The following is a 23,549-nucleotide window of genomic DNA, read 5'->3' on the forward strand; positions in this document are numbered from 1 at the left end:
AAGGTGGTGCTAACACACCAGCGTTTTGGCTACCGCTGAGCGGGGCTCCCACAGCATCAAGACTGCCTCTCCAAACCCCCGCACCAAAGGGCAGTAGGCTGGCGGTGGGCAAGAGGCTGGGAGGGGACACAGACAGTGCAACTGACCCAAACTGAACAAAGAGTTATTCCATACCATATGATGTCATGCTCAGCAATATAAGCTAGGAGAAAGGGAAAAGGGAGGGAGGGTATTTGCTTATTATGGCATCTGTCTTCCAGAGCAATCACATGTACTGAGGTCTTGCTTCCCAGGAAGCAGCTGGACATTGCCTGCTGACGGGAAGTAGAGAAATAAATCTTTCCATTTTCCTTTGCTTCTGGGTGTGACCTTTGCTTTTTCTTATAAAACTGCCATTATCTTGACCCATGAGTCTTTTATCATCTTATTTTCTCCTTCCTGTTGTGCGAGGGAGGGGAGTGATAGAGTGGCTTGGTGAGCACCTGGCATTCAGCCAAGGTCAGTGCACCACAAACCATTATAACTTACTTTGAAGTGTGCAAACTGGAGCCAAGATCAGTAATAGTTTATGCATTCTATGATTTGAAATGACATGACATTATGATAGCTTCAGATAATGTAATTTGGCTCAATTTTAACATAGGTTTTTAGTGGGTTTTGGTTTTTTTGTTTGTTTGTTTTGGGGTTTTTTGTTTTTTCTACTTAATCACACAGGATTTTTTCACCTCCAGAACTGGAATGCTATACATTAAGCAAATTCTGGAGTTCTTTTCATAAGTTACTTCTTGGCTTCATGCTGCTCAAAATAATGAGTTTGTCTAATTCTGGAAATGCAATCTCAACAATCCTTCACATGAGAATATTTCTCCCTCGCTTGAAAGCCATTTGATTTAGAAAAACCCTAACACTCTTATTCCTGAAATTAGTACCAATGACTACAAACTCTCAATGCTTTCATAGAACACCTCAGAAAAAAACCTGGGACCATCAAGCCACATTATTACAATAAAACACCAGAATGAGTGGGTGTTGAAAGATTTCTCCAAGTAATCTTCCACAAGAAATATTTGGAAGTGAGCGGAGATGCTAAAAGGGAAAGGGGGTGAACCCAAAGGACCATTCTAGCAGGTCTTCCACAGAAGTTTTCATGCTACAGTATATTTAGATTTTTTGATTGAAATTCCTGAAGCATCCGAACATAAAGTTATCATGTTTCTTCTTGGTATTTCAATTTCATTCCAAGTAATAGATACTAGCTTTCAGCTTCTCCTATCACTCATCCCATGGAAGAAGCTTTACGCCTTCTGCCAAAATCCGATTAAATTTTGTTGAAACAGAGGGTTTAAACAATTATTGTGGTTTAACCCTGGCCGACAACCAAGCACCACACAGCCAGTTGCTCACTCCCCCTCACTCAGAGGGATGGAAAGGAGAATCAGAAAAGGAATGCAAAAGTCAAGGGTTGAGGTAAGAACCATTTAATAATTTAAACAGAATAAAGAGGTAAGAACAACAATAATAATAACAATAATACTAACAATAACAATAGCAGCAAAATGGAAAGGTGGGGGGAAAAAAAAAAAAGAGTAAAGCAAAAGCTGCGCACACAAAGAAAGCAAAGCAGAGTAAGGAATTCATTCACCACTTCCCATGGGCAGGCAGGTGTCCAACCATCCCCAGGGAAGCAGGGCTCCATCACGCCTAACAGTTACTTGGGAAGACAAACGCCATCATGCCAAATGTTCCCCCGTTCCTCCTTCTTCCCCCAGTTTATATACTCAGCATGATGTCATATGGTATGGAATACCTCTTTGGCCAGTTTAGGCCAGCTGTCCTGGCTGTGTCCCACCCCAATTTCCCGTGCCCCTCCAGCCCTCTCGCTGGCCAGGCCCAAGGAACCAGAGTCCTTGATTTAGTGTAAACATCACCCAGCAATAACCAAAACCATCAGTGTCCTTATCAACACTGTTCTCACATCAGAGCCAAAATACAGCACTGTACTAACTACTAAGAAGAAAATTAACTCTATCCCAGCTGAAACAGGGACAACAATCCACCTGAATGCCTTAAACTTTCAAACACAAAGTCTACTTCCCACATTTCTATTACAGCACCCACCAAAAAATTACCGAGATAAAGACCCAGTCTGTTATTCTTCCTACCAATATTCCATGATACCAAAACAAGAATATGAATTTTAAAAACTCTTTCCAGTTTAATTGATGCAGGGTAGCAGATCTACCGGAGCTACATAAAGTAACATAGAAGCTTTTTCATCACTGTTATTGAGTTTTCCCGGGCATATTTTGTGATGTACAACTCTGATTTTGAGAAAATATATCTATGTGCCCCAAAAAACCCAGACACACCAAATAACAAAACCCTTTAGAAGTTCCATGGTTTCCTTCACATGGGATTAATTTTGCTATTAAATCTGATGATGTCTAAACTCGTTCTGCATATGACAGGCAAGGGTTACAGGCAAATTAGCATGGCACTCAGTTAGATCACCACCTCCTGACCAGCCAGCCTGATGCTGTGCCAGGACTCACACATCCAATGTTTATAGTGAATCCTTACTGTAGAACATAAAAATTGTTTGGTTTTCATTTGCCAAATTTATGAATTTCAAGTAACCTACATGTAAATGGGGGGGGGGGGGGGGGAGATAAGAAAAGATTAAAAAGGGAAAGCTTATTATTATTAAGTATTTTACTCTGCTATTTCTATCAAAAGCCTGACAGATTGCAGCATTGGTTGGTACAGTTTTAATACCCAGCTAAACTTTGTTTTCAGGAAAGTAGCAAACCACATATTTTGAAGCATGTGAATACAATTAATATCCAACTCCAACCAATTTCTCTCTCAAGTCAGTAGCTGAAATGCAATCAATACTGGCACGGGGAAATCCCACAGGGGACAGTGGCTGAAGATTAATTTTCTATCTATTCAAACCTGGCCTTCACTTATCAAATTATATTGTTACCTACCACTGACAGTCAGCAAAATAACGCGCTCATTTCTCTGCAATGAATCTCTAGACCAATATCTCCCTCTCTTGTGAGGTGGATGAAATCCATTTCTCTTTTCAGTTCACATTTGTGGCATTTTAAGGCTTTTTTTTTTTAATAATAATAAATAGAGTATTTTTTCATGTGTCTACCATTCACCATCAGAATAAAGGGAAATTGATATAGCAGCTAAAATTCAGGTAAAGTGGCTTCTGTACCTGTTCTTTGTGATCTTGGCTAAATCACTTTTGGCATGACCTAAAATAAACTGGAGGTTACTTCGTCATTCTGTAAGCCAAATATATAGCAGAAATAATGCAACTTCTCTTTCAAGGGCTTCGTGAACATAAATTAATGTATGCACATGAGGTAAATGGCAGCTTTATGCCAAGAAGTATCACTACCAGATGCGTATAGAAAAGCAAACAGCCATTAAAATAAAATGAAACAAGGTCATTTCAAGAAACACGGACAGTTTAGCAGCCTGTTTCACTACAGCCGAATGTATCCTGACTCCTTTCCACAGCATTCAGTTACTTGTCATCATCATAGCCATAGGAAGACAAGCAGATTTTGTATCTCTGCTAGTAAGTTTTCATCTAGTTGAAAAGCACTGCTTACTGTAGAAATGAAAAATATTTTTTCCAGAAATATAAAACTTAATGGATTTTGCTTCTTGCAGCTGTTGAAAACTGAAGATCAGAAAACTGGTTTTAATTTTAAAAATATCATCAGTGAAACACACACAAGAAACCCCCACAACCAAACTAAAGCAAGCTTCAGTTGTTTTCTGAAAGCAGACTCTTTTCAGGAACAATGTTGAAGTTGCTCAACAGCATCAGGACAAAAGAATAAAAGGTAGCTTTCTTTTAATACCTGAACCAATATCCAGCAAGAAACAATGTCACTTGCCTGCTTTCATACTTGCATAAAATAGGAAGGAATCAGTTGCTAGTATTTTCCATTGCCCTAGTATCTAGGAACTGTGTTTTGCATAAAACTTTGCTGTCTCTATCAAAGCCATTTTAGAGAATGAATGCAGAGATGGAATTATAATTGTTATGGTTTTAGGGGCATCAAAATCCTTGCTCTGTCATTTGTCTTTCCTTGCAGATATGCAAAAGTTTTATATTTTCATCTCTGGCATTTTGCCCTTTGTTGATCTCTGAATATCTGTTGAAATTTCTGAATGTCAAATTTTAAGCATTTGAGTCTCACTTGACTATGCTTCTTTTAGTCTACTCCCAGATCTACTCTGTACAAATGAATGATATCATATATAAAATAAGCATAGAATTTTTCCTATGCTCAGTTCCTTACTCAAAATCAATTTTGCTGATTTGCTGGGTTTTCTTCTTCCCTAAGGAAAGTAATCCAATAGAACTATGTATGAAGCCCCTCCAGCACTACCTGTGGCCCCATTAAAAAGTTAAAGCTGGACCTGATGGGAAGAGTAAAATGAGACGTTGCTTGAAGCGCACGGCTCAACATGCCTGCAGCAAGCAAAAGGATGGTAACAGCTTTTCTAAGGACAAGATAGAAGTTAATTTTTAAAGGGCAGCTAGAAAGCACTTCTAATAGCCATAGCACATTCATTACATTTCAGATAATTACGTAAGTGCATTGCCTTCTGATAACTGTTTTTATTTCCTTGTCAATAGATGTGATTTTCCAGCTGTGGGAAAACTGCCAAGTGTGTTTACATGGTTCTGACAGAACTGCAAACAGTTTACTTTGTTTCTGTGTGTGTTGGTGGGAGATTCTCTCTTCATTCGGCTACACAACATTTTTAAGCAACATCCTTCTGTCTACTCTTAGGGACAAAATTCAACCAAAGGAGTTATAAATGAAGTAAGAATATAGCTGGCTCAGAACATAAATATGCTTGCTTTATCTGTTAGAAAACAGAGAGATGTTTAACAAAAATATATAAATATGTTCGTATATTTAAAGATATGAATACATATATATAGGGTCTGGGTAGCTTCAGATGTAGGGAGAGAGTTTTGTATTTGCCACTGTCAGTGTGTGACGCTCAAGGGCTGTTTATTTAAAATACATGCAAGCTGTTGTGCTTTTAGTGTTTCCATATGCTTCTAACATATCAGTTGGTTACTGTATGTCAGTAAGAAAATGAATGAAAATCTGGATTGAATATTTACATTAAAAAAATATTTCTTTTATAGCAGTTATTTCCAGCATTCGGCCAACTGAATTACTTTAGTATGTATCAAATATAGAGTCAAATTAATTAAAAAGCATTTATTTGCCTCTTAATCCATTTTTATGAATGCAAACTATCTTTTGTTGAAAACCATTTCTATACATCTAGTTACAGACTTGTCCCCATCTACTGTATACACAACTACATTATTTTTCATGGATGGTTTGAAACCCGCTTTATGCATTCATTTATCTGACTGACCTCCATGTCAGAAGGTTCACAGCTTTGATCAGAACTTCTAGATACCCACAAAATTATTATATATCCTAAACATAATACTGTTTTCTTCTTCTTTGGATCCCAACCTATTCACAAAATTCACTGAATCATTAGTTTGGTTTCATGAATAAATGAATCCTTGATGTAATTAATTTATCAAATGTAAGGACTTGGAAGCCTGGTGACAGACTTTAGCAGGGCCTGCAGTGTTAGGACAAGAGGTAATGGTTTTAAACTATGAAAGAGTAGATTCAGACTAGATATAAGGAAGACATTGTTTACAATGAGGGTGGTGAAACACTGGCATAGGTTGCCCATGCCCCATCCCTGGAAACATTCAGGGTCAGGTTGGACAGGGCTTTGAATGACCTGATCAAGTGGAAGGTGCCCCTGCTCATGGCAAGGGGGGCGAACTACATGACCTTTATAGGTCCGCTCCAACCCGAACTATTCTACGATTCTATGAAAATCTGGCTGTCTTGTAGCATTTGAGGGAATTACATTTTAGAGAAACGGATGAAAAGGATTGGGTTTTCCTTATTTCTTCAGGTGGAGAGAGTTTCAAAACAGAATACCAATCTTCTGGAAATCATCCTGTTTGAAAGAGTTGACATTTCATCTATAAGTAAGGGAATTATAGTTTCTTGTAAATAATAAAAATATTTTCTTAATTTTTAACAAAAAGGAACATTACCAAATTATAAGAGATCATTTGGCAAGAAGCTAAAAAAAACTATTAAAAATAGTAATAAAGGAATTAATGAAAACTATAACAACAACTATTTTGAATTTCTAATGATACCACCAATATTTTATTATCCATGTTGTGAAAAAAAAACACTAAAAGGATGGATACTATTTTAGTTTTGAATCATATCCACAGGACCTATCCTTGTATTTTGTAGCTATGGCTTGCAAATCATTAAATGAAACTTCTATACAATTCTGCAGGTAGAAAACAAAGACACAGCCTGTTTTTAAGAACATGATGAACAATTATGCAGTTAGAAAAGGTAGTCACCATATGACTGATCAAGTATTAAAGGAATTCTGTGGTAGGCTAGTGGTCCAAATGGGACAGAACATGGCAATATATCATATTAAAAATTCAAACCTGTTTAACTAATACTTTCCCCAGTGGAGCTGAACTACACACCTGCTCAGTTTTACTCTTTTAAACTGAAGATAAGAATTCAAATTTCGACAGGATTTACCAAATGGAATTTGTTCCACTTTGTAAGCCAAGATAATTCCTCCGTCTCCTTGATGTTTACTTGAAAACTAGAAGTATAAATTGCCTCAGTCAGTCTATTCCTGCAGCTAATGCCCACTGAGCTCAGGGAGACCACCTTCTTGCAATCACAGGCCCAAGGCAAACAAGCCACAATACGTGTGCCCCTGATTTGAGGTGGCAGAGACACTGTTCTGTAAGTATAAGGCCAAGGAAGTTAGATCAGGCAGCAGGGTGAGGCTGAAAATCAGTCACCTAATGGTATTAGTAGTTAACGCAATTTCTTTTAGAAACCTGTGCAATCAGCTTGTCTTTTTTAAAACCGACATGACATTGTAGTGAGTTAGAATTAGTATCTGTTGAAACCTTGATTTCTTATTTAATAATCAGAAAATAATTGAAGGTTATGGGTTTTTCTCATTACTACAGCTGACTTTCACAACAAAGCTGTGTAAAGTCTGCTGTAGTAACATCAGTAGGCAAAAAAAAAAATCATTTATCATTAACTACAAAGTCAGGTAAAATGAAATATGTATTTTAAATATTTAAGCATGTAAGACATATAAGACAAATTTATCTTCCTAAAGATCCATGTGACACTTCCCCACCCCCAAGTCATCAAGAACCTCTCCCAATCCCCGCAGTGTTTCAAGGATGATGGAGAGCTACCTCTACATGACATCAGCACCCTTGGATCCATCCCATGTGCCTCCATGGACTTGTTATTTGTCTGACTAGCTTCAGTGGTCCATAATTCTATCCCCTCCATTCCTGATGGTTCAGACAACATTCTCCATACCCCTCTGGGTTGTACATCCTGGTCATGAGTTCAGGATTCATGATGCGTAACTCCATCTTGAACATCCAAATTTGGTTCTCTTCTATAAGGGGCGATGGCCTGGGAAAACCCAGGGGTTCAGGACCAAGGTGTTCACCAAGAGTGATTTTCCTACCCACGCTTAGGTTATCATGTGTTGCAAAGAAATGCCTACGTCAGTACCAACTTTAATAGTGGCTTTACTGATTAAGATGATATCATTAGCCAACACTAGGAATACAGGGTCACATTAGAATAAAAGCATATCTTACTCAGATTTAAATGTTGTGAGCAATTCAGAAAAGCCCAACCTGTTATATTCATTGTTTACAAAAGTCCCACAGAATATTTGGTCATCTACAATTTCAAGACCAAAATGCACTCTAGATAATTTAGATTTTTCATACATCACCCAATTAAATTTCAAACTAGGAACTGTTCTACTATTCTTGAATAAATTACACTACCTACCTTTTACCACTCCCATATCTGATTAAAGATCATATCCCTCGAGAACGAGAAGTGTTAAATCATCTTAATGCTTCATTGGGAGTTAGTTATAATACCAACGGAATGTGAACATTTAATTAATTTGATTTTTTCGTCTCATGCAGTTGTCTTTGCCATGCTTTGCTAAGCCATCAACTGATCCTGTTTCACAGCACATTCTTATCTTCAGTCACACAGGTTAGGACCAGATTTCGTACATCCTGCAGCATACTAATTGGTCATTGCTCTTTCTTCTTAATTTTTACCATCTTCTGTGTCAATAACAATATTAGTAACTGTAAAGCCTTGCTTTGAAAAGAAGGTTGGACTACATGACCTTCAGAAGCCATCCTAATCCACTTTTTTTCTGTGATTCTCCGAGTTAACACTAACAGGGCTCAAAACACTATACAAGCATCACTCATTAATTCATGCTCACAAATATAATGCAGCTTTTCACTAATTAAATGCCAAATGTATCTAGATAGATAAAAGTGGTAGGTAACACTAACCATGCACTGACCTCTGGGATATGTATGGACCATAGACTTTCCCTGCAGAATAAATACCATATAATTCAAGTAAACTGCCATAAGACTATGTAACTTTTTTAAAAAAAAAAAATCCTAGTGTGATGAAATCCTAGCAATGCAGTAAATTAGAAGAATACAATTCACAGAGACTGAAAGAAATTTTAGGAGGCTGTTCTGCCCAAGAAGAGAAGCACACCAGAAGGAAAAAAAAAGAAAAAAAATGGTTTTAGGGTCTGAACAATATAGTTACACACTGGCTTAAAAGTTATTTGCAATATACACCATAAAGACAGCTGCAAAAGTAGCTTTAATTCACCTATTCATATATCAACAGTAAAACCTCTGAAAGACTTCAGTCACAAGACAAAAGCAGAAGCAGAGATGACCTTTCACATCCATGTGGGCAAGAAATGTTTCTGAAACTAAACCCCAGAGATTGCTTCCTACCCAGCCCTACTGAAGGCATGACTCAGGTGCAGAACTACAGCGTAAATGACCTTGCATAAAGTGAGAGGCTTCAGTTCTAAAGCTCTGCTGCTTTGCCATATTTACGGCAAGTACTGGAAACGATATGTTACTGAAGAGCACTGCAGGAAAGGATAACACTACATACAGTAAGAAAGCCTTATACTTCACAGAACAGACTGATCATCCCCTTTACTGACAAACACCTACAAATGAAATTAGATATGGTTGTATTCTTCAGTCTTTTTTTTCATCTATTCTAAAAACAAAACAAAACAAAACCCCAAAAAACCCCACCAAAACAAAACAAAAAACAGGGACAGAGCTGGTTGAGAATGGGTATGCAGAAAGGCCAGGGAAAGCAGACTGCATTGGGCAGTTCAGAAATGCTCTCATTTGCAGAGTCAGGGGTAGGGCAGGAACAGGCAAGGAAATGCATTTCAGATCATTTATACTGCAGTCAACTCCCTGAAAATCCCAAAACAGGGCAATGCATAGATTATTTCCTGTTTGGGGATATATTCAGAATCATAAACCACTCTGAAAGCATCTCCAGGAAAGCCGTTATGGTACTACGTCTCTGAGTAAAGCAGCATTTTATATAATCTGAGGAAAGCAAACCTACATATTAATATCCCAACCACCTAATGATAATTGTATACACTTCCCAGAATGCCTCCTTTCCCCCATATACAAATTGAATATTCAAGAAAATTTTGTAATTATGATATTTACTGATCTCAGCCATACTTAGATTAAGGGTTCATTTGGTCATTTACCTCAGCTGGTATATGAGTAAGCAGTAGATCAGAACCACAAAGGATACACTTATCAGCCCACTGTCTTTTTTTTTTTTTTTTTTTTTTTTACTTGAAAAATATCACTCAAAGGTTTTGGTGATTTAGCTATCAAGTCTAAATATAATATTTTCATAAGATTTAGTAAGTACTCCATTCAGGATTCTTGATATGTGCCTACTTTCACCTTCAATCAATCACATGAAAACATCAAATTTAGTCATTCACTTTGGTTTGTACCACTTAAAAATCTCAATGTGACCCACACGTTTCAAAGTGACATCAAAACTCTCGTATAACATTGCTAACCGCAATTGGGCAACAAAGAGCTCACTGAAAATCACTACTTGAACATTCTATAACACGTTCAGTTTTTGGAGCTGCTTTCATTTACCAATAAACAATTACACTGCATTCACTGCAATTGTTGCCACTTTTGCATTTGATATTAGTAGGAAATGTCCTGAAGGAAGAAATTTTCCATTAAATTGGTGAATCACTAGCTTTAGGGCTGAATTCTGATCTTTGATGTGGCATAAACTTAGTCTCCATTGGGAGACTTCAAGCGCTGCTCTTTTGTGCAAATTTGCCTTCAAGGTAGGATTCTCTGCATTAAGAACATCCTCATCTTTTTTAGGACACTGACAAGTACAGTTATCACTCTTGCCATTATTATTTCATAACTCTGTTTCACAGGTAGGAGATAGCTTTGAGGCAGTTATATATTTCATTATCATGTATTTTTCATTGCAGCCTTGAACGTATATTCATTTGGGAGAAGACTCGCACAAATTTGAATAAAGGAATAGAAATCTGACACCTAGGTTTTTTTAATGGAAATAGTAACACACACACAAAAAAAAAAAAAAAAAAAAGGGCAAGAAGCCCTGCTCCCTGTGGCAACAGATCATTATAATTTCAATAAGAAGCTCAAAGGAATGCCTTTTTTCCCTACGGGTTGGACTCCAACTTGCCTATAATGCCTTGAAATGGAAAGACCTGACATGTTTCCCAGTGATATTTGGTAAAAGGCACACATTCCTCAGTGAAAAATGCAAAAAGTCTTGCTACTAAAACAGACAATGTCAATCATGCCCTCACTATCAGTTCCAATGCTCATTTTCCAAACAATGGCATCCAAGTCACACTCTTTGAAATTGGAACACTGGATTCCAGACATGAGAGAGGTAAGTGCACAGCAAAAACATTGGAGTACACATTTTCTTAAAAGACCTAGAAGTCAAGGTACCATGAAATTACAATAAATAAGAACAGTAAGTCCTCTTGTATAAAAAGGGTGAACAAGAGATGCAAGAAAAAACACACTTTTCCTTCTCCTCCCCATATACTAAAAATAAGATGCTTTCTGCTATCTTATAACAGGAATTTTCTACATCTTCACTGCAGCAAGTATATATTTTAACCATAAAAGTTTTTCTTGTTATACACTGCAGTGTGAGAGATACAACTCCTCGAAGCATAATTAAATTTGTCACATAAAAGATAAAAAACGAATCTACAATTTAAAGGCAATTCATTTTCAAACCTATCAATTCAAATGAAATTTTGCCAACATATGTACTGAAGTAAGTATGTTGTATGATATCTAAAACACGGCAACTTCAAAGGTTAAGATATCTGAATATATTATATACTTGAGAAACACAGGACAGAGGCTTGGAATACTCTCAGGAATCAAAACGTGCAACAAGCAGGAAGCATTTTCTGAAAACACAAATAGGTTAGGACTTCTATGGGAATCTAATTTTTCCCCCTTCATTTCACAAAATTTTAAATGCGTTATAGACTTAATTATTAATGCCATGTACTATGGGCCAGTACCAAAAGGTGTAGGTTAATATTCAAGATATATTTAAATTAAAATGATTTTTTATTTAAGAAAAAATATAATATAGCTGAAAATATGACATTTATTACAGATTAGAAATTAGTGTTCTAATGAAACTTCTCTAAGGCTTTAATAATGTTCCCTCTATAGGTGTGTCAACAGTCCTTCTTTAACAGTCTTTCATAAAGTAAGATAAAATTCATGCTAGCACAAGTGTTCTTTCCCCCTTATAGCTTAGTTCAGTCTAGTAGCGAAATACCCTAGAAAAATGTCACCCCTGTTGTCATAAATTTTTAAAAAAAAAAAAAAAAAAAAAAAAAAGAAAGGCTGGAATCTGGCATTCATTTGTATAGCTAATACCCTAAGGGGGGGGGGCAAGAAGGAAGAAACAAAACCTCAGTAAAATGTTGCATTGTCAAGAATCAGAATAACTGGCACAGGTGCAGCCTAAGTCAAAGAGTTCAATTTCAAAATATCTCCATCTAACATAAGGCAACTAATATTTCAGTCTATTATACAAATTTAGCCATTAGCCCATTTTGGTACCATGATTCTCCAAGAACGTACAAAATATCCTCTAAAAGAAGTGTGAACTGGTGTTTTCCAGTGAAATTTTCCCATTTCCAATTCTACCACACACCATCAGGAGATGTGACATTAAACAGAAAATATGAGAACTAGGTATGTAAATACATGTAAATATTATTTAATCTGATATCTGCAATATCGTGGCCTGCTGAAAAACCCTAGTAGGTTCAGAAGGAGAAGAAAATAATCTTAAAAAAATAGCTGTAATTTACACACACGAAAAGCAGCAACAATAAAAATAATCCCTAAAGAGACCTGCTAAATACAAAAGCTACTTGTTCATGTCAACTTGAGTGCAGGGGTGTACAAATCACAGTTATTGTCAAGTTATCTAACTAAACTTTCCAATCTCTATGAAACACACTTTGCCCACTTACTTATCACAAATGAGAATAGCTGGGGCAAATTCTTTATGACTCATTTTAACAATTTTTTTTTTTTTCATCTTCGAAGTAAAGAACAAAGAGAAGATAAAACGAAACACTGCACATCATAACTGTGATTGTAACATCACAGGTAACTATGTGAAATGGATGCAATGTCAAACCATATTGGTTGTCATACAATGAAAGCAGAGGGAGTAAGAGCACCACACTACTTTAGATAAAGAAGTTAGCTGGAAACTATTGCTAGGCTGCCCTACTGCAAAAGTAGACTACGTCTTCTCCAGCCTAGCACTTAAGCTCATCCTAAATTATTTGAGACTAATTTCTCACTGGAAATGCCTATCCTTCACTGTCTATGAAATGCCAAAAAATTAGTAGCTTCAGCTCAGGATGCTTTGAAATCCACCTGTAGCTAAAACCAGATTGTGGGACATTGATTTTGTTATTTGTATTCTGGCATCCAGAGCCAATCGAAGCACTGAGATAGAACTCTTTTTACACACGCAGATACAAGGGAGATTTCTAAAGGTGTGTATTATCAGAATAACATTTAAAAGACCTTCCAAAACCAGAGGAAATTTGTATCTGCTGGATGACACATAATAGGTAAAGCAATCCCTGCCCCAGCTTTCTCAGGGCTGGTCTTTACAATCAGTCTCACTTTTCAGCCCAGCAACTGGCAGGTGTTGGACTTGCAGAACCCGGCATCACCATTCCAGTCTCTAGAAAAGTCTCTTTATACCTTTGAGACTTGATCCCTGGAGGACCCCATCTGCCCTGCCCCAGCTCCAAACCTTCCTCCCAACTAACAATGTTCAGGTGCAATCTCCCCCCTTAAGGACTCTACCTGACCCAACAGGCAGCAGCTTGGACACTGTCTTATAAATAAAACTCTTCTTTTCTGCTGGCCAGCTATAAAATACCTTCAATACTACACTTGTTTGCTGAATAAATCTTATCATTCTGCCATTTTTCTATGTATGTAATGAGGAAAAAGCCAGAAAATTCCTGAATTCTTCTGGCAGCAGGAGAAAAAAATTCAGCGTGTCTTTGATCAAATCTAGAGTAGCTTCAGACTTGGTTTCAAGTAAACCTGGGCTAATTCACTATCAGGTTTTCTTTCACTAAATTAATCATAGCTGCAAATCACAGCCAGTTTAAGCCAATTTTGCAACACCTGATACCATAAATAGCAGAACTGTACGTGTGACTCCTGGATAACAATTCTGTTCTCTGGTGCTTCTGCCCAGCATTTAATTTGGCCATATATTCATATTGAAAAATAATAAGAAAAAGTTTGGGGAGTGGGAATTATTTTTGTCTTCTAAAAAGCATAGGATGTGTACTTTCTGAATGAAGCAAGTGGCAGGATGTGTCCTGTATGAAAATTTTTTTCAGCTCTCCATTTTAAAATGGGAGATGGATTCAGCAGATGGAAAGGGAACAGGTTATAGCTTAGCAGGCAAAAGATTATTACAATCAATTCCTATGTTCTCCATCTATGCATTCCACCTGATATGCCCACTACTGTTGTATATATAAAACCCACCAGGATTTTTTTTAAATTATGTTTAAATTTACACCTAATCATCCTTTCTTAGTTTTACAAGATTTTTCAGCTTGATGTAGATATATATTTTTTTCATCATTACTATTTACAAAAAAACCTCCTCAATAGCTGCATTTATACTGCAGTTTTAAACTCAGAAAGCACTAATGTTTCACATATTATTCCAAAATAGCAAGGCAACACTGAATTAGGAATACTACTATGTGGCAAAAACAGTTTATCAGTCTTAAAAGATTTCTCCCTGCAATTTTTATAAAATAATAAAAAATGTTGTCGTATTTAAACCAGCCATAGGCATGCTCCAGATTGCTTCCCTTTTTCCCCACACACACACACTAACCCTAATTAGTCACAGAGTGTATTCACATTTTGTGCAGGTACTTACTCTGCAAAAAGACCCATAACTTCCACAGCTTTAATGTTAATTAAGTAAAATCCAATAAAAAATTCTATTATCACTTAATACATGATCAATAACTGCACAAGAAGTACTGCTCTGTTAGTCGTGACTGCAATCCAACATGGGACTGCACAAAGGGAATCTCTAATAAATCACTTGTGTTAACCCGGGACACTACTTTTACCACCAGATGCAACTGGCTGGTCCCAATTAAAGCCTAATGAGTAAAAGCTGCAAACTTCCAGTGGGGTGTGGCTTGTTTCATTTTAAAGAAACATTTATTTGTTCATTTGTAATACTTAAGTCCTTTCCATTCAAGCACTGAAAAAAATCAGTCTTCCTTTCTTTAGGCTGTTGTACCTTGTGCAGGAAGGAGTTTATAAAACTTCGACAGGAAACTACACTTTAAAAAAGTAGAAAAGGAGCAAGATGCAAAGAGAAGATGAGAGAAACATTAAGGAAGAATGAAAACTAAGCCATTGAGCAATTCATTGCATAGTGGAGAGATGGATTACCTGAACACATGGAAACACTAAAAATAGATTTAGAAATAATCTATAAAAGAGATGTGGAATCAATAGAAATAAAATGGAGATCAGTACAAAAAAAGAGGAAAGAACTGAACTGTAAAGTAAAAATTACTATAAACAGGGTGGGGTACAAAGGACAAGAAAAGAAAACGGGCAAAGGCATATTAAAATTTATGGGAAAGGGCATCTGAATGTGGTACCACTCAGTTGTCCAATAAAAGCACCGCAGCATTTGTCCAAATACTATACAAATTCTTGACACCTGCAAATTAAAGTGCGTGACACAGACTCCAATATATCAAACTGAAAGGGTTCTAGGAGAAAGGACAGTGAATGAAAACCTGAGAGACAGGTATTAAATTACAAGTTTGGCCATTATCTTCCTACGAGAGATGAAAAATGGGAATATAATGCCTCCTACCTTGTTGTGAGGATAAAACTCATTAATTATCATGAAGTGTTCACACATTACATACAGTGCTGGGGGGGCAATAAGCAAGTAGAATCTAATTGCTGTTGTAGGATAAAGAGTACAAAAAGATATATTACTGATTGATGGACTAAGGGGTTACAAATTGATTGTTTTATCCGAAAGGCTGAGAAATCCAAAGGCCAAAGAACAATTGATATTCACGTGCCTTTTTTAAAAAAAAAAAGTCCAAGCAAACACAGTCATTAGATTCAAAAAGGCCCATAAAGATGACAGATGAAAAATGAGAGGGAAGGAACTCCTGAACACAGCACATAACGAAGGAAATAAAACTATACTGCAGCATATTAACATACACCAGAAAAAATACACAGAATTTAAGTTAGAAGATTGTTCTTCCGATAAAGCTATAATTTTAAAAGGATGAGTGGAGACAAATAAGATCTGGCAGGCAGGACCTGTGAGATTAATTACTTCTAATTCTTCAACATCTAAAGGTTAAGATCTAAAAAGGTCTGTTATAGGAACCTGGTCACCAGAGAGAAACACACTCCTAGAAGTGATTCTGCTGACCTTAGACGCCTATCTCAGATTAAACCGAACAACTCTCTAGAGATATGCACAGTGACTCACTTAGATATCTAATTTTTAAAAAATACATTACTGCTACTAATTATTCCTACTTACACTGAAAAACAAATATAATATCATGTCCTGGGATTAAATGAAGGCTCACAGCAAAGAAAAAAAAATATGAATGTTAGAGACAACAAAGAATGGATGGCAAAAGCAGTTTTACTAGGCAGTGCTTTAAGGATGATTCTATTAGGATCTCTCTTTAAAAAGATGCCACCCAGCTACTCTCAAGTATTTTTTCAGGCAGGACTGGGGAGAAGTGTCTGTGGTGTTTGCATACATACTTGAGACCTGGATGTAGATTTTCTCAGAAAAATTCAGATCACTGACCATTTTATGCTTACTGCTTTTTCTTTCAGGTTAGATTACTGATCACAGTGAACAGACACTAATACAGCTATTTCCACACTTAATGTGCTTTATCAAAGAGTATTTAACTGATTATTACCACCTTAATGAGATGCAAATAATCCATAAGCATACCCAGAGCTTTTTATTCCCAACAAAGTGCTACAATTTGAATAATTTTTCTTTTCTTGGATTCCTAATCTGCTTTATCTAATCATCCTCAACTTTCCTGATGAAGGAAGAGAATTCTTACATTTCAAATTTTTAAAGAAATATTTGCATAATAATTTTAACACTAAAAAACTCAAGACACAGAAGAGCTTTTTTTAGGAGGTGAATGTTAGTGATTCCTGAAATACAGGGCCTTTTAAAGAGATATAAATCTGCATGTATAAATTACATCTCTAAAATAATTGGGCTTTCTCTATATTATAAATACAATTTATTTTTATTAATAATTAATACTGATATTGCAGCTGAAGGAGGATAATGTTTAGCATCATTATGAAACATTCACCTTTTCTAAATAGTAAGAATTATAGAATCATTTAAGTTGGAAAAGATCTGTAAGATCATCAAGTCAAACCATTAACCTAGGACAGCCAAGTCTACCATTGAACCATGTCCCCACATGTCACATCTCCATGTCTTTGAAATACCTCCAGGAACGGTGACTCAATAAGTATCCTGGGCAGCCTGTTCCAATGCTTTACAGCCCTTTTGGGGAAGAAATTTTTCCTAATGTCCAATCTAAACCTCCCCTGGCACAACCTGAGGCTGCTTCCTCTTGTTCTGTAGTCTGTTACTTGGGAGAAGAGATGGACACCCACCTTGCTGCAACCTCCTTTCAGGTAGTTGTAGAGACTGATAAGGTCTCCCCGACCCTTCTTTTCTCCAGGCTAAACAACCCCAGATCCCTCAGCTGCTCCTCACTGGACTTTCTCTCTAGACCTTTCACCAGCTTCATTGCTCTTCTTTGCATGTGAGGAGGCAGAAATTGAGTATGTATCTATAGGCTGAACAAATCCAGCCCTTAGCAAATATGCTAAACCAATTTATCAGTGGCTGAGATATCTGAGACTGACCTCTCTTTTCATGGTGTAATTGGAACTCAGGGGAAACTTGTTAATGGTATCTCCTTAAGTGAAAACATTTGTTCTGATCAGCTAGCCAAGAAATCTTAAATGATTAACAGAAAGCACACGCTCTCAAACAACCAGAGTTTATAAATACTGTACTTTCTAGGTATCTTTTCCCTTTGTATTGTTTTCTAAACTTAGAATTTAATAAAGAGATTAAAAGCAAAAAAAATAAATCACAAAACCTCCTTTTTTTTTTTTTCCTTCTCCCTCTTTACCCTTTTGTTTTGAGGACTGTTATGAGGGAAATATAAATACCTACTTCAACAAATATAGCCCTAAAAACATACTGCCAAGTCAAACAGAACCACAGTCTCTATGCTATATTTTTATATTTCACACAGTCTAGACAGCACAGATCTGCAAAACATTTTAGCCCCACTAAGCTGAAATTTGTAGGGCTTAAGATTTGTCATTGTGATTCAAAACATTTCAAAATAATCTAAGCTGGTGTTGGGTTTTGTTATTGCACTCTGTTTTGCTGATGCCATGTTACAGTGTAACTTGACTTTTAACAGATTGGCCTTGACCCACAAGGATCTATTCTTAACTTGACAATAGAGGTTATTATAAACTTCATTCCAAGAGTTCAAAAAGACATAAAAACTAATAAAACTGAAACAGAAATACAAATAGGACACCTGGTGGTATAAGGGGGGGGGGGGGGGGGGGGGGGGGGGGCTTGTTTTTTGTGGGGGCGTGTCTGAGGAAAGTCAGAAAATGAGAGTAAACTCTGGAATGGTATTTCCTTTCCTGCCTTGCCTAACAGACTTGGAATTATGTTTTATAAGCAGTCACTTCCAAGACCTTTCCCAAGATTATTATTTAATCATACGAGATACAGCAGGGTCTTCTACTTCACACCATAATCTACCATCGCTATATGGTACATTTACATTAAAAATCCAACAGTTAAGCTTTCTAAATCTGTTTCCAGAAGTGATTAGCACCTGCAGTCCTAGTGAATTTAATAAGAAAAGACCAATGTATTTCAAATTTAGGTTACTTTTAATGAATTTTACTGAAAACATGCACATTTTAAAACTCAGCACAGTAGAATTTGTTGCATCACAACTCCAATACCCGTAACTCTATATAAGCATATCAAATAGTTCTGCTTGACATGATCTATGTACCTTCTTTAATTGCCTTACAGCAGAAGCATCAATTACAATAGTAATGCCATCAATCTCTAAAGATTACTTGATTAAAAAGTGCAAATGAAGCATGCTGGCAATTCTGATTAATGTATTTACAAATTTTTTTTCTATGGTTTTATAAATTAAAGCTGTAATGAAGACAAGCAGTTGTATTATCTCAAGTGAAGGTGAGGATAACTTGTCTTCTCCCTAGAAGACATTAAGATTTCTAATAGTTAAAGCTAGCCAGGAAACTTCAAGACGAGTTTTAGTAGAAACAGGAACTGAAATATCATACATTTTGTCTAAATATTGGGACTGGATTTTCAATTTCCCCAAAGCTTATTACATTCATAGGGGTTATCAGAAAGGGCATGAGAATAGTTACTCAGCAATATTTTACATTTGCTTTCCTTTCATGTAAAAAACATGTAAAAAATTTCTTACAAAGAATACAGAACAAGATCATGTGAGCGTGGAAAACAGGGCCAAAAGATGGTTCCTTCAAAGAAAACTATTTACATTTATCATTTTGATTCTCCAGTCCTGTAATTATGATTTTATTATATTTCAAAAAGGGAATGATGATGCTGTCTGGATCTTTTTTCTCCCAGTATATTCCCTGCCTGATCAGTAACTCAGACTGTATGAGGGAAGGCAGACTGAGAATTAGAACATAAAATATTTTCTAACTCTTGAAACTTTTGAAGACATTTCTAAGTTTCTTGGTTTATTGCTTCCACAAAATATTTAAATGATAGTCTTAGAGTTTCATTAATATTTTCAATCCCTTAATTTTCTGAGTTTACAGGTAATGAAACAAAAAGAAACATATTACTTTTACTTACATCATTCTGATCATCTTTTGCGTTGTAATAGATTATATCATTATTCTGTAAGAGAAACAAAAGTAATTGTTAGTTTGAAAGTAGAAAATAAAGTTTGCTAGCAATTTTTATTAATATCCATTTTAAAATAAAGCCACGTTTATTTATACATTCTCCTTGAAATATGATGGAATCAGACCTTTGTTGCTCTCTTGTTGCGTGTAATATTTCACATGCTTGTGTTTAACTTCATTCATTTAATGCTTCTTCCCTGATAAGCAATGTAAGTCACTGAAAAAGCCAGCTAGAAAAATATAGACAACGCTGGGCAAAATCCAAAGCTCATAAAAGACTTTCGTAAACTGTTTCTTTTACAGACATTTGACTTCTTCACTCCGCTGTTATGTGATTTATGCACCATGACGTCTAGCAGGCAATAGATACAACACATGGGCAATGCTAAGTGGGTTAAGTATTTCTTGCACACACATTTATTGTTATGTTCATCTCCCACAGTGAAAATAAAGTCTGGGAAAATACATCACTGGAGAGTCTGACTGTTGCATAGAGCGGATCCTGGCAGCTCCGTGGAACCACTGTATGATGTAATTCAAGCAAAGCAATGAAGGAGAAGATTACTAGTTTCCATGAAAAAATCAGTCAGAAGCTCCACACAGTGCAATGTCTACAGCTGTTTGAAAACATAGGAAATCTATGGAATATGGTTTTGCTCTCTCGTGACATATTTATGAACCATTTAAAGCCTTAAAGATTAAGGCTCACTGTAGCAGCTTTCCACTAAATAGAATTGATGTAACGTGCCCTATACAATTTTGAATGAAAGTAAGCAATTTTTGTGTGCTTTTCTATATGAAAGCCAAATATGTACATAGTATTTTTAAGTCCCATTACAGATTTTGAATAAAGAAAGAGAAAAAGTTACATTTCTCCATGTCCAGAACCTTGTTTAAAAGAGGCAATTGGCAGTTAACCTCCAAAAATAGCCTTAATTTATAGTTTCAGTTCTGTTTACAGTAATCACTTTGGATTTATGTTTCTAAATAAAAAGTGGACCAGAAAAAATGTTTTTCTGTTATAGATTCCAACAGAAAGGATTGATTTCAGTAATCTTTTTTCAAGTGGGTAAGCCAACAACAATTACTACTTGCACTAAAAAAGTACCATGACATGTGCTACAAGGTAATGCAGTTCATCTTTATAAATCATCGTTTTCCTTACTCCATAAATAATGACATCATTCATTCTATCCTTTTTAACCTTTTTGAGATCCTAACATGAAATATATTACAGATGAGCTAAGTGCCACTTTGAGGTAAATGCTATTAACACAGAATCATAGAATCATCGAATCGTTTAGGTCAGAAAAGACCTTTAAAATCATTCAGTCCAATTGTTAACCCAGCACTGCCAAGTCCACCACTGAACCATGTCCCTAAGTGCCATATCTACATGTCTCTTAAATACCTCCAGGGATGGTGACTCAACCACTTCCTGGGGCAGCCTGTTCCAACACTTAACAGCCCTTTCAGTGAAGAATTTTTTCCTAGTATTGGATCTAAACCTCCCCTGGCACAACTTGAGGCTGTTTCCTGTTGTGCTGTTGCTTGTTACTTGGGAGAAGAGGCTGACCGCCACCTCACTGCAGCCTCCTTTCAAGTAGTTGCAGAAAGCAAGTTATCCCCCAAGCATGCTTTTCTCCAGGCTAAACAATCCCAGATCCCTCTGCCGCTCCTCATAAGACTTGCGCTCTAGACCCTTCACCAGTTTCATTGCCCTTCTCTAGACATGCTCCAGCACCTCAATGTCTTTCTTGCAGTGAGAGGCCCAAAACTGAACACAGTAAGTTGAAGTCCCCCACAAGAACAAGGACTACCGATTGTGAGACTTCTCCCAGCTGTGTACATAGTATTTCAGCTGCCTCTTCATCCTGGTTGGGCGGTCTATAACAGACTCCTACCAGGATATCTGCCTTGTTGACTTTCCCTTGGTTCTTACCCATAAACTCTCAGCCCTATCATCACCATTATTAAGCTGTAGAGAATCAAAACACTCCCCAACATTCAGGGCTACCCCACCACCTGTCCTTCCTTGCCTATCCCTTCTGAAGAGTTTATAGCCATCCATTGCAGCACTCCAGTTGTGCAAGTCATCCCACCACGTTTCCATGATGGCACAATTCTATTAGGCCTTCTTTTGTATTGACTCTTATTTAGATATCAGTCTATTTCTCCACCTCCTCCCCATTTCTCAGGTTTACCATAACAGTATATGTTGTCATAGAATCATTTAATGTGTAGGATTTTAACACTGTCCTCTAAGTATACACCTTTGTTCAACTAGTTAAAGAAAATTATTCTTTGTTGTCACAACTATGTTTTCCCCTGTCTTTTATGTTCATATTTATTTGTTTAAATTGGTCAAAGCTGGCATAGCTTTGCTGTCTACTTCTGCTGGACTAAACAGTATTTTTTAAATTACCTATTAAAGAATTATGTTTCAGAAACACGATACATTTACAAGTTAATTAAAATAGCTGCCCACCCCACCCAACCCCAGTGAATTAGGTATTTTCTTAGGCTATTTATATCTGGTAGTTCATTACCCTGCCTGGAAATATTACCTATTTAATGCATAAACTAACACTGACATTGGTCATAGCTCACTACTCTTAATATAGAAAATATGAGATAGACATCCCTACAACACACTGAATGCTGTACAGTTCACAAATTAGATTTACGGATCAGTTAGATCTTTAGAGGACAATTTTTCATAATTTAACCACTTCTAGATGACAAGAATAAATTGCTTTGTTGCTGGTTCTCGAGTCAGTAGTTTAGTTATTTATTAACTTCTTGACACAGAATTTGAATCTTCCCATTGTTACACACTTCTGCCACCAGGTAATACTGCACACTTATTCAGCAAGCCTAAGATACAATGTAAATATCCTAGAAATTTACTTTTGTTCTTCATCCAGTAATGCTATGAGAAAGAGGGGCAAATACTGTTACTTCTGTTCATGAATGAAGGGATTTAGTAAGGCAGTTCTGAAGATGAATTTATGGAAGAATGCCTTTAGGAGACCATATGCACAAATTAGAAACTTTAGCATAGCATCAGTATACAAGTTTACAAAATTTACAGTTGGAAATTTGAAGGGTAATTTTCACTGTCATTAATTTCCCTTTCAAAGCAACAGTTTCAGTACCTGACAAGGACAGTCCAGGTCATAAACATTTTATTTGTGACTCTTACTATTTTCTTTTATTCTATCCTAATAATCTTTTGTTGTTGTTCCGCACTTTCATTAATATTATTTCCTGCTGAAGTTAGATTGTTCCATTGTCTCTATATTGCTTTTTATTTCATTTGTACTTTGTTTCCCACTTTGGGTATAAAACAATTCCAATGAGAAACACTACATATTGGGTAGTATTAATGGCTTCCTAAATTTTACCACACAAAATCCAAAGTTTCTGGTCTCTGTGAGGTTTGTAGCTGGAGATTTAAAGAAAAACACAGATTCATCAAACTGAAGAAAAGCATGGGAAAATGCAGTCTTTTAGAATATCTGCAGAGGAAATTTGGATTCACACCAACACCAACACTTGTATTTTGATTCTCTATGGAGCAAGTTTATAGACACAGTCTATTGATTCAACTAGTTAAATGCCTAATCTCAGTTCATGATTATGTGAATGGAGCTGAAACTGGCTTGTCATCACAGGAAATAATACTTTTTTTCTACCAAATTCTTTTAAGAACAACACAAAGGGATTGCATTGCAACAAGACATACCTGACTCTACAGATAATTATGTAAAGTAACTAGTAATAATATATGTTTGTAATTTTGTTGGTAAAAGCTGTACATTCTCCTTTACCCAGTGACAAAGAT

At 36.4% G+C, this 23,549-nt stretch overlaps 1 protein-coding gene across 8 annotated transcripts in view; it reads right to left on the reverse strand.

The window, feature by feature from the left end:
• Window positions 1-23,549, reverse strand: part of CACNA2D1 (calcium voltage-gated channel auxiliary subunit alpha2delta 1) — a 433,623-nt gene that overhangs the window by 182,964 nt on the left and 227,110 nt on the right. For all 8 annotated transcript variants that reach the window (XR_005104430.1, XM_037388977.1, XM_037388979.1 and 5 more), the window contains exon 5: window positions 19,650-19,694. Coding sequence is in view for 7 of the 8 variants with exons in the window: in XM_037388977.1 (XP_037244874.1) it covers window positions 19,650-19,694 (45 nt within the window). In the remaining variant the exon portion in view is untranslated. The remainder of the gene's footprint in view (window positions 1-19,649; window positions 19,695-23,549) is intronic.

Source organism: Falco rusticolus, chromosome 5 (genome assembly GCF_015220075.1).
Source record: "Falco rusticolus isolate bFalRus1 chromosome 5, bFalRus1.pri, whole genome shotgun sequence".
In the NCBI taxonomy this organism is placed as follows: Eukaryota; Metazoa; Chordata; class Aves; order Falconiformes; family Falconidae; genus Falco; species Falco rusticolus.